Below are 14,477 nucleotides of genomic sequence, written 5' to 3' on the forward strand. Positions count from 1 at the left end.
ATGGATAGTGATGTCGAAGATGATAATTCATTCGATGATCCTGAATTTGAAAGTATTATCAAAGATGTCGAGAGAGCCATTGATCAAGACATTTACCCCGAGAGAATATCGCAAGGAAGCAGTGGCAGTTATTTCGTCCGCAATACCAACAGGGTATGATGAATTAGCTTCTTTTCTACTTTGACCCAATCCAATTAGTCCTAAGGTGTTTATCTTTTAGTGTGCAAGGTTTTTAACTACTCTTTCCGTATCCCCCGATACGATATCATCTTGATTTCAGGCGATATTACTGCCTACAACATGGCACAGTAACGCTGTCATCATTCTAAGTCTACCGCGTTATCGAGCTAATATGGCACAGTATCGTACAGTATTCGTAGGCGTTCACTCAAATCGCTGGCGAAATAGTCTTCCAATAGTGTAGACATCTAGCAAAAAATTGATTCTACCTTATTATAGGAAAGTTATTTCGTAACGGAAGACAATTAAGAGAGAGAGCGTTGACAACAACAGTAGCATAAATAAGTTCAATTTCAAATCAACCAATTTTTCAACCATCCAATTTACCTGATATCAGAGCGATAATTCAATTGGCATGCAGCACTAGCGCCGAGTACATAGGCGGTTATACTGCTCGTGACTTCTAGACTTCAGTATGATCCAAAAAGGCATACGAGACAGTATTATGAAATGTTAGTCCATTTTCTAATCACTAGCGAAACTGTAGATAAAGTAGACATTATCTTATTTGAGCGATAGGAGAAAATTCAATTGCCCGATTACCGTGTTCGATATACCGTCATATACGTATTACTTGTCCTATCGACATGGAACTAGTCGTAAAAACGTAAATGCATTTGTCTTCAAATCAACTTTGATACTGGGGTTGTTATGTTAAATTGATATACAGTACAATAGTGTTGAGTCTATTTTATGAAGGTCTGTTCTAAGGTTAATATTAGCTAAACTGGTATTCGAAAATTTTTCCGGGTAGAAGCATTTATTTTCATTTGTTCTCTTGTTAATCAGTATTTATAATATATAATAAGCGTCTTCTCACAGGGCAGAAGAATCGGCTAACATGAATGAAATGACAAAAACTACAGCTAAGCATACCGACTAATCAATCCTGCGGTAGAATTGTACTGTAATCCAATAATATCTGAATTGATTTTTTTCATTGGATTACAAGTTCATCGTTAACAGTAAACTACAGTATCCTTTGTATTTGCTGCTATAATCAAGACGAAAACCACAACGCCATACATACCATGAGTTTTTTTTAGAACTTTTCATGGCTAAAGGATTTCACATTCATTTACCCCCAGTAATATGATATAGTGCTAGCATATGCAAAACACAACATCAGGGACTTCTAAGAGGGAAGAATCCATCGTGTGACTGCACCTTAGAAGTCCCTGAATGCCTATCACTGCAGTACTGTACATGTACAGTACAGTGTACAAATGTACATGGAAGATTTTACCATCAGGCGATAAGTGATCAAATTAGTCAACGAACCAAAAGCCATTGCATGCAAAGACAGTAGTTTCAACATTGAAGTAATTACAACTGTACTGTAAGTACTAATTAGTTTTGTACAGAGTCGAACCTTTGACATGCCGAAATTATAGACGTATTATGCATATCAATCGCGTTTGTAAGACTTCGTCGTTGAATATTCCTATAGTGATCCCAGTTTGTATTTATTTTGATGACCACTCGACTAGTGATCCATCAGCATACCCATACTATGGCATTACTAATAATAAATAGGAATATTTTGATTTATTGTACTCTACTGCTAATACACAAGTGTGCCAATGGATGCATGCTGCCCCCCTCTTGAACATAACACAATTTGGGGGGATATTGTTACAATTGCATTGATTGATGGATCTAAACAAAATGATAAATTCCTATTGAGCTATGTACGTGCATTTGTGACAGTTGCTCAATCATTTCTTTCTTTTTTATTCAGTCTCATGCGAGTCACAAGCATGCTTAGTAATGATAATAAGTAATAATTCATTCAGAGAGAAGTAAATAATCAAGTAGTGAAGCATTTTTGCAACTTTTAAATGATGATCGTCAGTAAAAACTTTAAAGCGATAGTATCGACTGGCTATTGACCTTCCTATTCGAAATACTACTTCTGGATAGCAAGGAGTACCGTAATAGATTGAAGGACAAAGTTAACCGAATCTTTCAAACTAACAATCCATTATTCTCTGTCAGGTGGAAAGGTTATAGTCATTGAATTTTTAAAAACTCAATGATTAGCCTATGACTGGAAGTTGACTGGAAATACGTATCTGAATGAACTGTAAATATGATAATAACCAATGATATCGTTCAGTTAGAGACTGCTAAAATGGTTCAGCTAACTTCAGGACTCTGTATCTCTACTAATAATTTATTGTAGTCTCCATTTTGAAACACAACTTTGTAGACGTTAATCGATAGTAGAGTCATCAATCTCCATTTCATGAGATCGTATAGACTTTCATAGTCACTCATTAATCGCTTCTGTAAGACTGCAACCATTGACATTATTCACGGTAGAATCGTATTTATAAGTATGTTCATTTTTCCGAGCGTAAACATCATCCGTATCGTACCATGAGACGGAATTCGCCCAAAAAAACGATAGACAGCCAGCTAACGTATTCAATATTTGAATTAAAAGTTCCAAATAGGCGCTACATTTATATTGGCTGATGACAAGGCAGTTTAATTAAAGTGGCATCACCGAACTTTTCCGATATGAATGTTGTAATTCAAGCAAACCATTCCTGAACTAGTAGGAATAGATAAATAAATGTAATGGATAAATATTAACATCAAGACTTAATCGATGATATAACGTAATAGCCTAGATAGAAGAAATTATTCTTAGAATATGACATGGGCTCTAACGATGCAAATGCAGTAAATTATAACTATCAGCTCTAGTTATGGTTCAACCGATGGTAGTAATTACTACTAGACTCCTTACAAAAAATAAAATATCAGTAGCTTCATACAGTGCTCGTACAACACAGCACAGACAGATTATAAATTCATCATTTCAATCATATACTAGTCAAATGATGGCAACTATACTATAATATAAATTTACGGTCGAATAATTTGCACCTTTTTCCTTATTACTACGATATTACAGACAAAATTCTACGTACGGCCTATAACTGCCGCATTTTATCCAGTATAAATTCATGTATTTCGATCTAATAGTTGAGACATTACCAACTGCTTGTTTAGCTACTAACTACAACCACAGCATGCTATGATCGGGTCGCTGTCTCAGACTACCGTTATATAATTTGAACACTTATAGGCACGTAAAACAACCAAACGAAATAGTAGCCATCAGTTGTTCGTAATAATTGATATTGACAGTAAAGTCAATTGTACATATTATGCCTATATTAGTGAGAGAAATCGAATCATTCGATTTGAAATTGCAGTCAGATTGAAATGATGTCTAATTGTCATTTCCGTCAGTGGAGTGTAACAGTATTTCCTCGATTTTATAACTTGCAATCCGCGAATTGGATGCATGAGCATAGAATTTAATTTTTGACTTGTTCTAGTACTTACAAAAGGGGTAGCTACAAATAGTTCATAAATTAATTCGATCAAATTTTTGTGTCATATTACACTGACCTGAGCTATGCACATATTTTTCCATTGCAGGATATCGTTGGAGTTTTTAAACCTAAAAATGAAGAACCCTACGGTCCCATGAATCCGAAATGGATTAAATGGTTTCATAGGTCATGTTGTCCTTGTTGCTTTGGTAGAGCATGTCTTGTACCTAACCAGGGTTACTTATCTGAAGTTGGCGCTAGCATCGTAGATGCAAAATTAAATTTAAATGTCGTCCCAACTACCAAGGTTCTATTTTAAAGATTACTTTGAATGATGTCATATCCCTTGTAAGCCATTATTTAACGCTCGTCTTTTCATACTTCGTATAATTAGGTGGTTAAGCTAGCTAGCAAGACTTTCAATTATTCAAAGCTGAACAAGGCGTGGACCAGAACAGTACGCTTTACATCAGAAAAACTTCCTGAAAGTCTCGGCAAGCGTGTTAAACACGGCTTGCCACGAAAAGTAATTACTACTTATATAATCATACCAAGCATACCAATGTTGTTCATTCAGCTTAATCTATTTCAAGATTTTAATTACGCAGTATTAAAGAGTTCAATCATATCCCATAGGCGGGATCGTTTCAGCGATTTGTCCATAATTATAAAGATGCTGACTTCCATTTGAGAAGATTCGAAGCTGAACCATTACCGGAAGAAACAGCCAAAGAATTTCAGTTATTGTTTGAGAAATTAGTGGTTTTAGATTATATTATTAGAAATACTGATCGTGGCAACGGAAATTGGTTAATAAAATATGATAAATTCGAACTAGAAGAGCACGAAGGGGAAGAGGTTAATTGCAAAATTGGTTTCATTATGCTTATTATAAAACTAATCACTGTTCATATGCTTTACGATATATAATCATTTCATGTTATTTTAGGAAGCTGACGAATGTATAGTAGTATCAGTTCCACATATTTCTATTGCTGCTATCGACAATGGACTTGCATTTCCATATAAACACCCGGATTCATGGAGAGCTTGTAGGTGCCATTTGAGTATTTATAATAATTTACGACAGCTTTATCAAGATTTGCAGACAAGAGCTGCTATAATAAATAATGACTATCTTAAATAGATCCCTTCCACTGGGCCTGGCTTCCTCAAGCTAAACTTCCCTTTTCGGAAGAAACTAAAAACTTGGTGCTAGCCAATCTATCGGATATGAATTTTGTTCAAGAACTTACTGACGATTTATACGCGGTTTTTAAGGTTTCTACTTGATTTACAAAAAGCTGTTGTGTGAGTATTGCCGCCTTATTCTAATAACTGTAAATCATATGCTTTCTTATATTAGCAAGATAAAGATTTTTCTAAAAATACCTTTGACAAGCAGATGGCAGTAATGAGAGGACAGGTAATAAATTGTGATCTTTTATGATAGAGAAGCTATACGTTTTACCTTTGCACCAAGATGATGCTCGATACTTATTGGAGTCCTTCATTATTCGTTTTATAGATTTTAAATTTGGTACAAGCATTACGGGAAGGTAAATCACCTTTGCGGCTAGTGCAAATGCCAGTAATAACCGTGGAAAAAAAGAGATCGCTTTCAGGACATAAAAGGACTATTAGCGATAGTTTCACCCAAAGCTTTCAGGATAAAGTTCCCTTTTTTTCGTGGTGTTAACTGATTTATAAAAAACTGCTACGTCTGGCATTTTTATTGTAATATAGATTGGTCATATAAAATCGAAAACTGTACGGAATCAATCTATTGCGTGCGGTATTTAGATGATTGTGACAGTATATAATAATGCCCAACACTTCTTCAATGGTAGTCTATAAGAAATTTCTTTAGTAATATTTTGCTATTAATATACTGTACTATTGTAACATATATATCCGTATATTAATAATACATACAGTATTTAATTGTATAGGACTTAGCAAGTTCATTTCGTGCGAAATAGTGTTTGTCAATTCTGTTCGAGAATATATTATGCCGGCTTTATGTTAGATTGTCATAAAAACAAACTCAATCTTGCCGCTTATACCTTATAAACTGCAAGCCTAGAATCATATACATGTTGAGTCTATATATTTGATAAAGATGCAAGTAAAGGAAGTGAGTAACTACCCTATCTGATTTCTTTAACAGCATAATACTTTTCTGGTTAAATTGTAGACAAGTTTGCGAGTTTGCAATTGAAAATTCGCAACTTATTTGGCGTTTGAAATACTTTACATCCAGTTCATTTTTAGTACATATGGTCATATTTTACGTAGCGTAGGGGTGTATTATATCATATATATTTGCAAAATTTAACCGTGTCCAGCTGATAGCAGTAGTGGTTATTACCAATATAATATCACATATTGTTATTGATATTTCAATGCTTCTAAGCTGTATATATTCTAAAAATGATCACACAAAAGGAAATACCTATCAAATGTATGCAACTGTATCAATAACAATATTGATTAATTAATAGATTGTTTTTTAAAGTTTATTAAAATATTACCACACTTTTTAGATCAGTGCTATTCTGTATACCCATCTACTGCTTCATTAGCGTTCGATTATATCTGTCTTTTGACAAAAGCGCAAATGACTTTAATACCTAGAAATTAGAAAAACTGATATGATATGTGATCATTTGTTCGGATAATAAATGTTAAGCTACTAAATTTATTTTATTCCAAAGTAACCCCTAGGTCTCTATTCAGGTAGCGGTAAGGAATTAGCTTTGGCATTCTATGGATCGCCATTCGTACACAATACAGTAGATGCCTATGATTTGTACAATAAATGCACTCGGGGTGACTTGACAGCACAGTACGAGGTCAAGCGAATCTAGTTAATCTCTGATGAGCTACATACTCATCTCTTTAAAAAATTTTTAATTCTTAAAATAACTTCTACTAATCACATTGACTAAACTTTAGATTACTTAGAAAAATTTCACAACGTTTTGCATTCAAAGGATTTATTTCCGATTTTTAGCTTCTGAAATGATATCGCCGTTAGGAGTCCATACAAAAACATCAAATTATGCCATAGCTGTAATCACATATCGACTTGAATTAACGATAAACTCCAGTAATGAATTACTTTGCATACAGCGGATTATGCATATTCTTATATCGAATTGTAAGTATACAAGGCCATTTTAACATAACATTAAACATTTAATTGTGAACAATGCTGTACGTAGGTGCTCCGTCAGTTACTACCCGTACTGATAGGGATAGTTAACTAGCCTCTTTCAAAAATAATTAATCCCATCAGACATGATCAAAAAATTTCGGAAGAGAATTCACTTTATCACGGACAACCAAATGGAAAGAATTGTTATATTACCGGATTTGTTAGCTACAGGGGTGATACCAACTTTCGCTTACGTTTGAATCTGCCCTTAAATTTTGACAGATACACTTCAAAATCTTTTACATCCATCGAAAATATAGTCCGACTTCGAATATACTATTATACAGAGCTCTTACAAAGAAAAAGTTACAACAATAAAGCAGACAAGTTAATACGCTATCAGTGTTAAGCTAGCCTAATAGAACGCTGTCATATCAGTGATCGCATTGCATGCTAAAATAGGATTTGATACATTAGAATATAATTTTGTCATTTTCAGTAAGTTAGAATGCAGAATTAGAATGAAAATAAATTTACTGTATGAACGGTATAGACAGCAAGATAGTTGCATATTGAACGTTGTCTTTCTACATCATTTACAATCATCGAATAAGTTTCAGCGATTACAGAAATGTAGAAAATGTACGTTAAAAAGATAACTTGAAGTTTATGAATTAACCGAATCTCAACAAGAGTAAGATTCTCAAATATACATATCAATACTTCAGAGTTAGCATCTTAAGCCACTGCTTAGATACGGAGCTACGCATGCATGCAATTTTCTATGAGACAAAATATTAGTATGAGCGATTCAACTTCTGAAACAATTAAAATATATATATCAAATGGTATTCATAATTGATATATTCGTAATAATTGAAGTTGGAGTAAAGTGGTTGAAATCTTTGATCCAATAAAAGCAAGATAGTACAGTTATTATAATTTTCATATTCAGTTAAAAATATAAACACGGTAATTCAATTTATTATGGATAAATTTGTGAGGTAATTAAAGACAGTTAATAATGTTCCTATTCTTTTCATTTGCATGTAATAGCTGCAGAATTAAAATCGAAAGCACCATTACCACTAACTGGTGTTGATGATGAGCAATCCATTTCCGCGGAAGGATGACAATCATTTCCGTAATCAGGTGATAAAGATTCGTCACTATTACTACAATCGCTAACATTATGCCTACTCTGATAAGCCATTAATTGACCCATAAAATTTAAATTTGGAGATATAATAGGTCTCTTTTTCTTTACATAATCATAAGCTTGATTAACAGAGTAACTGTATGCATGCACTAAGTAGGCGATGCAAATAGTGGCAGAGCGTGATACTCCTCCAACGCAGTGAACTAATACCTTGCCGTGTAAACTTCTGACCTTAGCTGATAAGAAAAATAGAAGTTAATATAATAGGATCTCCTATTGGAATAACATTAATGTTTTCAAACAGTGTCTACGGCCTATCGACATTCGATTGTACATTAGGTACGACTGCATAGCAACTACTAGACTATATCGGAAAGTATTAAAATTTATATTCGGTCCATGCGTCACTGTCCTGTAGTAATGCTATATTTTATACTATAGACACAGTACGACGCAGGATAAAAATACGGTAATACAATTAGTTAATGTAATACTGTTAGTCGAACTAAGCGAAGTACTATCAATTCTTACCAATAAAACCAACAGCATCATCGAACCATTTCTGAATATCAGCATTAAGAGAGTCATCAATAGGAATATTTTTATAATCGAGTGAATCCTCGAAATAATTCGGACAATTCTTGGTTACATTGAGTATAGCCGTTATATTCAATTCTTCTAAAACAGATTTGGAGGAAGAATGCTCAGCACAACCCAAATATAGAAACGGTAAAATTTCGACGGGTCTTCTTCCCTCACGAATAGCTTGCTCTTGTTCAGCGTTTGTAAACGAAGCTGCAGGTAATAATTTGACCATTGCGTGCCGTGCTGACGATGAATGACAATTTTGGATAGAAGGTAAGGTCGGTGGCTGTTTTTTACATGTTGTAGGGTATTGATTTAGGAATCTATCGAACCCTCCTGAAACAATAAAATGAAATTAATCAATACCATTATAAGTATAAGTTTTAAGCTCCTAGCTAATCTACTAGTGCATAATGAAGGGAAAAGTAAATTGTTTTAGAAGCACGGCGCACTACAATACCTATTACCATAATTTGCTACATCAATAATAATCAAATCATATTAATGCGATTGTACGTGTGTCACGTTATTAAATCGAATTCTGACCGTCTATTAAGCTAAAACTGGACTATATTCAGTAGAATTTCCACCGGTTTCGCTAGTAATTATAGTAGCATTTAATATTTATAGACGTAGGAAATAGCCCCATAACAGTCATAGGACGTATATTAACTTGGAAAGCTTAATCAGTCTAGTTGGTTTATAACTTCACTGCGTTGCCATATGTACAGGTAAAGTACGGTTAATCAAGTTAGCTTAATATCTTCCACATATTATCGCAATCCATGTCTATTTTTCATTCATTTAGGAGTCGCAGCTGCCGGTGAGCGGGCACAACAGTGCGCATTACCATGTACCGTATGGTACGGTGCCCACGTTTTTTACTGCGAACTCTGAACTTTGTCCCTAGTCCGTCAGTCCCAACCATCTCGTCGCCTTTACAACAGTACTATAGAGTTTGGCAGCCCTACTCCGACTAAATCAAGTCGTGTTTCTACGCGGCCACTGACTAACTATAGAGGCCATCTAGCATAACTATTACCATTTTACTGTACCGCTATTTTATATTTATTAATCTACACGTAAATCGTTCACTTTGCAAAGCACGTAGCCTTCTTTGAAATCCTTGTTTATGCTGTATTTTAAAAATAGTCGGTAAAAAGAGTATGTCCATACATTTACAAAATAAATCAATAAATCAATAAATAAAGGCCGAATTCTATAATAAAATCTCAACAGGGAGTAACTAGAATTTCATTATACATTTACGAAGTGTATTGTCTTTCGAGCTATTTTTATCTTCAAGTCGTTTCTACACCTTTCATGCATTTTCATATCAATGAGTCTTTGATATTAATCCGATGAGAACGAAAAAAACAAAAATAGTCGTGCCATGGCAAACTTCTGCAACTGCTACAGAGCATATAGCAGCATGGTAAACAGGCAGTAACGTAATTAAAAGTAGTGTAAGATCGCCAAAGAAATACAAGTCATTCGATCTTTCTATAGACTATTAATGATTGGCTTCAAAGTCACGCACAGAATAGCAGTTGTTGTGTGATCATGACCAGCTATTTTTTTCCAGTCAACCGACAATATTTAATGTTGTAATCACTTTTGAAATTGAATGTTAAGGTTACCAGTGAGACGTTACTGAATATACATAAAATATTAAACAACTATGCAAGTAAAAAATTACTAAAGTCAATAGCGCACAAATGAGGACGAGAAATATTACCGTTAGCGATCACTTGCTTTTAATTATTCACGTTATTAATGGCTTCCCGACATCCTCGGAAGCTCAAATACCAAAATACCGTTAATGCAAGTACCTGGCTTCACAACTCCTTAATAAACCGTAAATTTAGCATAGCCTATGAATTTATCTAGGCGCTATTGACTAAAGTAATCCTGTTTCACAAGAACATAGGTCAAATTCACTGCCGTAAATATAATATTCCAGTGACTTAACGATACCTTACAACGAAATGGAAGCTGACATCTCGAAGCTAGCTAAGTTATAAATAGAGCTGCTTGATGCATTGTTATTGACAATCTGATCCCCTGGTAGCATAGTTATACTGACTAAAGTAGTATGCTATAAAACAAAACTGGCAGTAAACTAATTTAAAGTAGGGACTATTGCACCTAGGAAAATTTTCTGATGATATTAATGGTTCAAATTGTAACAACTGGCTGATTTGATACAGATCTATCGTAATTGACCCGAAAATTCTTCCCTTGAGATTTCCGCTCGGAAAAAAAAATGCTAAATACCCTCGGGAAAAATACTAAAGGTAAGTTTTTTATTAGACACTAAAAGCGCTTGATTTTAGTGGAGTTAAATCTATTAAGTTATTGGTAAAGGCGCGCAGTTTGATACTATCCTACTCCTATTATTTTAACTATAAATATTACAAATATTCTACGAAGGTAATTGATTAACTTCCAAATTTTGATCATTGCTGAAAGACAAAATTTGATAAAGGCTCATGCACATTGTACAGTATGACTTTTAATAAGTTTTACTATTGAAAACCAACAAAATAGCGAAATAAAAAAACGTTCGAAAAACCAAGTTAATTAAGTGATAACCAATTTAAAACTAGAAAGATGATATCGACAAACCGAGCTAGTTTACACCCGTAATAATATTAACTAATTCATGTCAAAGGCGTTTTATACGACCATCAAGAGTGATTCTCATATTATATACCCCTATATATTATGAAATATTTAGCAGTCCGTTATCATTGTATCGTATAACGTAATTAACATAACCGGTATTACTATCTTAAATTGATCAAGTTGACTAGTACAGTATAGACTAAAAATAGACTGTGACAGTCATGGCACTTTTTCTTCTTTTCCTTCAAGTGTATGATCAATGCACAAATGATATCATAAAAAATGCACAATTTAAGATTTTTAGTCTCTTAGCAGCATCTGCTGAGTCCAGCTTACCTTTCATCACGAAGAATTCTTTACCAATGCGTTCTTTAACGAATAAATTAAGTACTCGATATAGCGCATCTTCAGCGGGAATAGAATCAATATCATCGTTCGACTGATCGTAAAAAACGACGCTATTGTAGTGTCCGTTCAATAGCTTGTCACGCTTACGCGAGCATTGAACAAAATCATATACGGAGATCTTGCAATTATTCTTTCTTCGACTCATTATGTGATTGTAATAAATGTTTATAGATGTCTTGATATGGCAAGTGTTATAGGACAAAAAAGGTCTGCAATCCACAATTAATATATTTCCATTACGAAGGCGAGCAGCTTGGGCAACTTCCTCTACCGACATCGACTTTAATATTAGGCCTTTTTCAGCCATTTTGCTAACTTGTACAATATGTAATAATAAATTTGGTGCAGTAAGGCAAATGATTTAAAATTTAGTATTAGGCAGTTCAGCACTGTAATCAATTACAAAATCCAGTGCTAAATAGTTCAAAACACGCAAGTTGGTAATTCTTACGCGCTGGTAATGCATATAATGTAATTTGTATAGTGCACTGCACTGTCGGCAGTACTGAAAAGTACAGTACCAAAAAAAAAAAAAAATTCAAAATTAAGCGTCAATGGTCAGAGCTGTACAGTATAGTACAGTACAGCAGCTACAGGGTATCAATAATTTTTTTAGAATAGGCAATTAATGTGTGTTTTAATTACTTTAAAAACGACGTGAGGATTAACTAATAAAAGTTAATACATTTCAATAAAAGTCGACAATCAATTAGTAAGGAAACAGTTTAACCTTAATGTAAATAGTAATTTGGAAGTTCGAGTTGAACAGATTTGGATTCTATGACCGTGTCAATAGTAGAGTAGTACTGTCCATGTACGATAAGTCGTAGCGTTGTAGGACTCTTGTTTTCCTATTTCTGCTTCGGCAAGCAATGCAAAATAGAGTTAATGATTATGGGACTAACGAAAGGTAGGATTTGAATCAATTAAGCTGGAAATACCAATTGTAAAAATTGACTGCAAACTATCTCGAGCAAAGGAGTGTAATTTGGGCTAACTGTTGTTGGGATCAAGCGCAAGCTTACAACCAAAGCTAAAAGATGAAGCGCTTACGACAAGAATAAAAAAAGAAAGGTACTTTGGTGCTTTGACATCAATTAACTTGAAGAATCGGAAAAGGAGTCAGTCAAGACAAGAGGCAAGGATAGTATACCAAAGTTAGCAGAATCCAGTCCCCTTTAATAGTCCAACTGACAAGAGGGTGATATCAGCTAGGCAATACGCGTCTGTGTAATTTGATTTGCTTTTAATTGAACTGTAAGTACAATGAATGCCCAATTTCTTTTTTTTCTTTCAATAATGCGATTAATGTCGCCAATATAGACACTATTACCAATCAATTTCAGCGTATCATGAAGTATGTAGAAGAGGCAAGTGAAAAAGGGAAGAAGAAGAGAACTAAAGTTGTCCTTGCGCTCTTTTTTTCGTATACGGTATAACTCAGCTCCAGCCGAGATTCTACCAGCAAAATTTGACGTTAAACTAGTGCTGTGTTGTAACAAAGTTTCAATAGTAAACTGCAGGCAAATACCATGCAACTATATATAGCATGCCAGTCATCCACTGAGAGTCTCACCAGTGCCGTGTCAGCATGTTGCACCACGTCCTAGAATCAGAAACAAAGAAAACACACCATTCTACTGTACATTGTATTGTAAGGTGTGTACTGTACACTGTCGTGTACAATACAGTACTGTACTGTGTGAACAGCTTCCAAAATGATTCCGCTTTGTATTTGTTAACAATGAAAGCGAGAATACTGTACGATTATGCCATTGCTATATTTGACTAAATGCGTAATTGGATTTGCATAGTTAGCCACCGATATGTTGAACAATCAAGAATGGATCAGTAGAGTTAAATGGGGTAGTCTAGAATGGTGACGAACAGTGACATCAAAATGTTAAAGTCGTCTGCTGCTCAATATTACAGTATAGACCTGCTTGCACGTACTGTGTCGTACAGGTGACACTCATGGTGATCGTAACGTACAATACAGTATTGTACTTCCCCCAGTCTGCAGTCTGATGTTTACTATCAAATTGACCTACACAGGTACTCACTACAGTAGTGAGCCTGTTGGCACTATGCACTGGGTCAACGACTACCGTACAGTATAGAAGGAAAGAAATCGCTGAATGGCCAGTGAAAATTAGCACTCCTTCGCCTCTCCTTCTTTTGATTCTTCCTAATTGAAGACTCCTAAATCGTATACAGTAGAACCAATCTACTGTATAATATAACGTAGATATTTCATATCTTTTTTTTTTCCACACAGTCATCAAATCAGCTGTTGATTCAATGAAATAATCGTGATGCAGTCATACGAACTAACATCCAAAAAAAAATAAATAGACGTTATATGCGTCTATAATGATATCATACTTATACCGTCCTTAGATCATTGCAATACGGAAAGTCGGCGTAATGATGTTTATTTTTGGTGTACTGAATGCACAGCCCTATCTAGCCTATTCATTGACTACTAAAATCAAGTATAAATTACCCTCAATTGGACAGAAAATTGAAAATAATTCGCCTAGCTATGTATGACATCTGAAAAGGTGGCGGAAACAGTATGTTCGATCCATTGGCACAATGTGGCCTTGTACATTCTGTACGTATGTTCGGATGACGTCTATGCTGCTTAACGTCAGAGAAACATACGTCCAAAGCAATTCTCAATCTCCGCATTGATTCTAAACTTATTGCTGTGTAGAATCGGAAGTATATCCTTATTGTTGTCAATAGGTAGCAAGATTGTGTAACGTATGAGTTCAATCGAAATATTGTATAGTGCCGAGGTTATGACTTGCCCATGTTGTAAAATACGACAGAATGGTCAATCAGTTTATTTTATTATTTATTATCCTATTAAGATCATCATCATCGCTAATTAAATATGGTATTAATCGATAAAATCAAGAATTCAGTTATGATTTGA

General features: G+C 34.5%; 3 protein-coding genes across 3 annotated transcripts; 1 reads left to right on the plus strand and 2 right to left on the minus strand.

Moving 5' to 3' along the window:
* On the plus strand, window positions 1–5,292 carry TRIADDRAFT_50611 (uncharacterized protein; the record flags this gene model as incomplete). Its single annotated transcript, XM_002114596.1, has 8 exons — window positions 1–153; window positions 3,700–3,900; window positions 3,988–4,119; window positions 4,230–4,451; window positions 4,543–4,645; window positions 4,741–4,874; window positions 4,960–5,019; window positions 5,122–5,292. The coding sequence occupies 8 exons, from the start codon at window positions 1–3 to the stop codon at window positions 5,290–5,292; spliced, it is 1,176 nt and encodes a 391-aa protein (XP_002114632.1).
* Window positions 5,293–7,948: 2,656 nt separating this feature from the next.
* TRIADDRAFT_14780 (uncharacterized protein) lies at window positions 7,949–8,657 on the minus strand (the record flags this gene model as incomplete). Its single annotated transcript, XM_002114772.1, has 2 exons — window positions 7,949–8,148; window positions 8,444–8,657. Coding segments are annotated over 2 exons (414 nt in total), but the record flags the coding sequence as incomplete, so codon positions are not given.
* A 2,508-nt stretch (window positions 8,658–11,165) lies between these two features.
* On the minus strand, window positions 11,166–11,840 carry TRIADDRAFT_58667 (uncharacterized protein; the record flags this gene model as incomplete). Its single annotated transcript, XM_002114773.1, has 2 exons — window positions 11,166–11,215; window positions 11,462–11,840. 2 exons carry the CDS (start codon window positions 11,838–11,840, stop codon window positions 11,166–11,168), a joined length of 429 nt encoding a protein of 142 aa, XP_002114809.1.
* Between the last annotated feature and the right edge of the window lie 2,637 nt (window positions 11,841–14,477).

The sequence above is a fragment of the Trichoplax adhaerens genome, genomic scaffold (genome assembly GCF_000150275.1).
Source record: "Trichoplax adhaerens TRIADscaffold_8 genomic scaffold, whole genome shotgun sequence".
In the NCBI taxonomy this organism is placed as follows: Eukaryota; Metazoa; Placozoa; class Uniplacotomia; order Trichoplacea; family Trichoplacidae; genus Trichoplax; species Trichoplax adhaerens.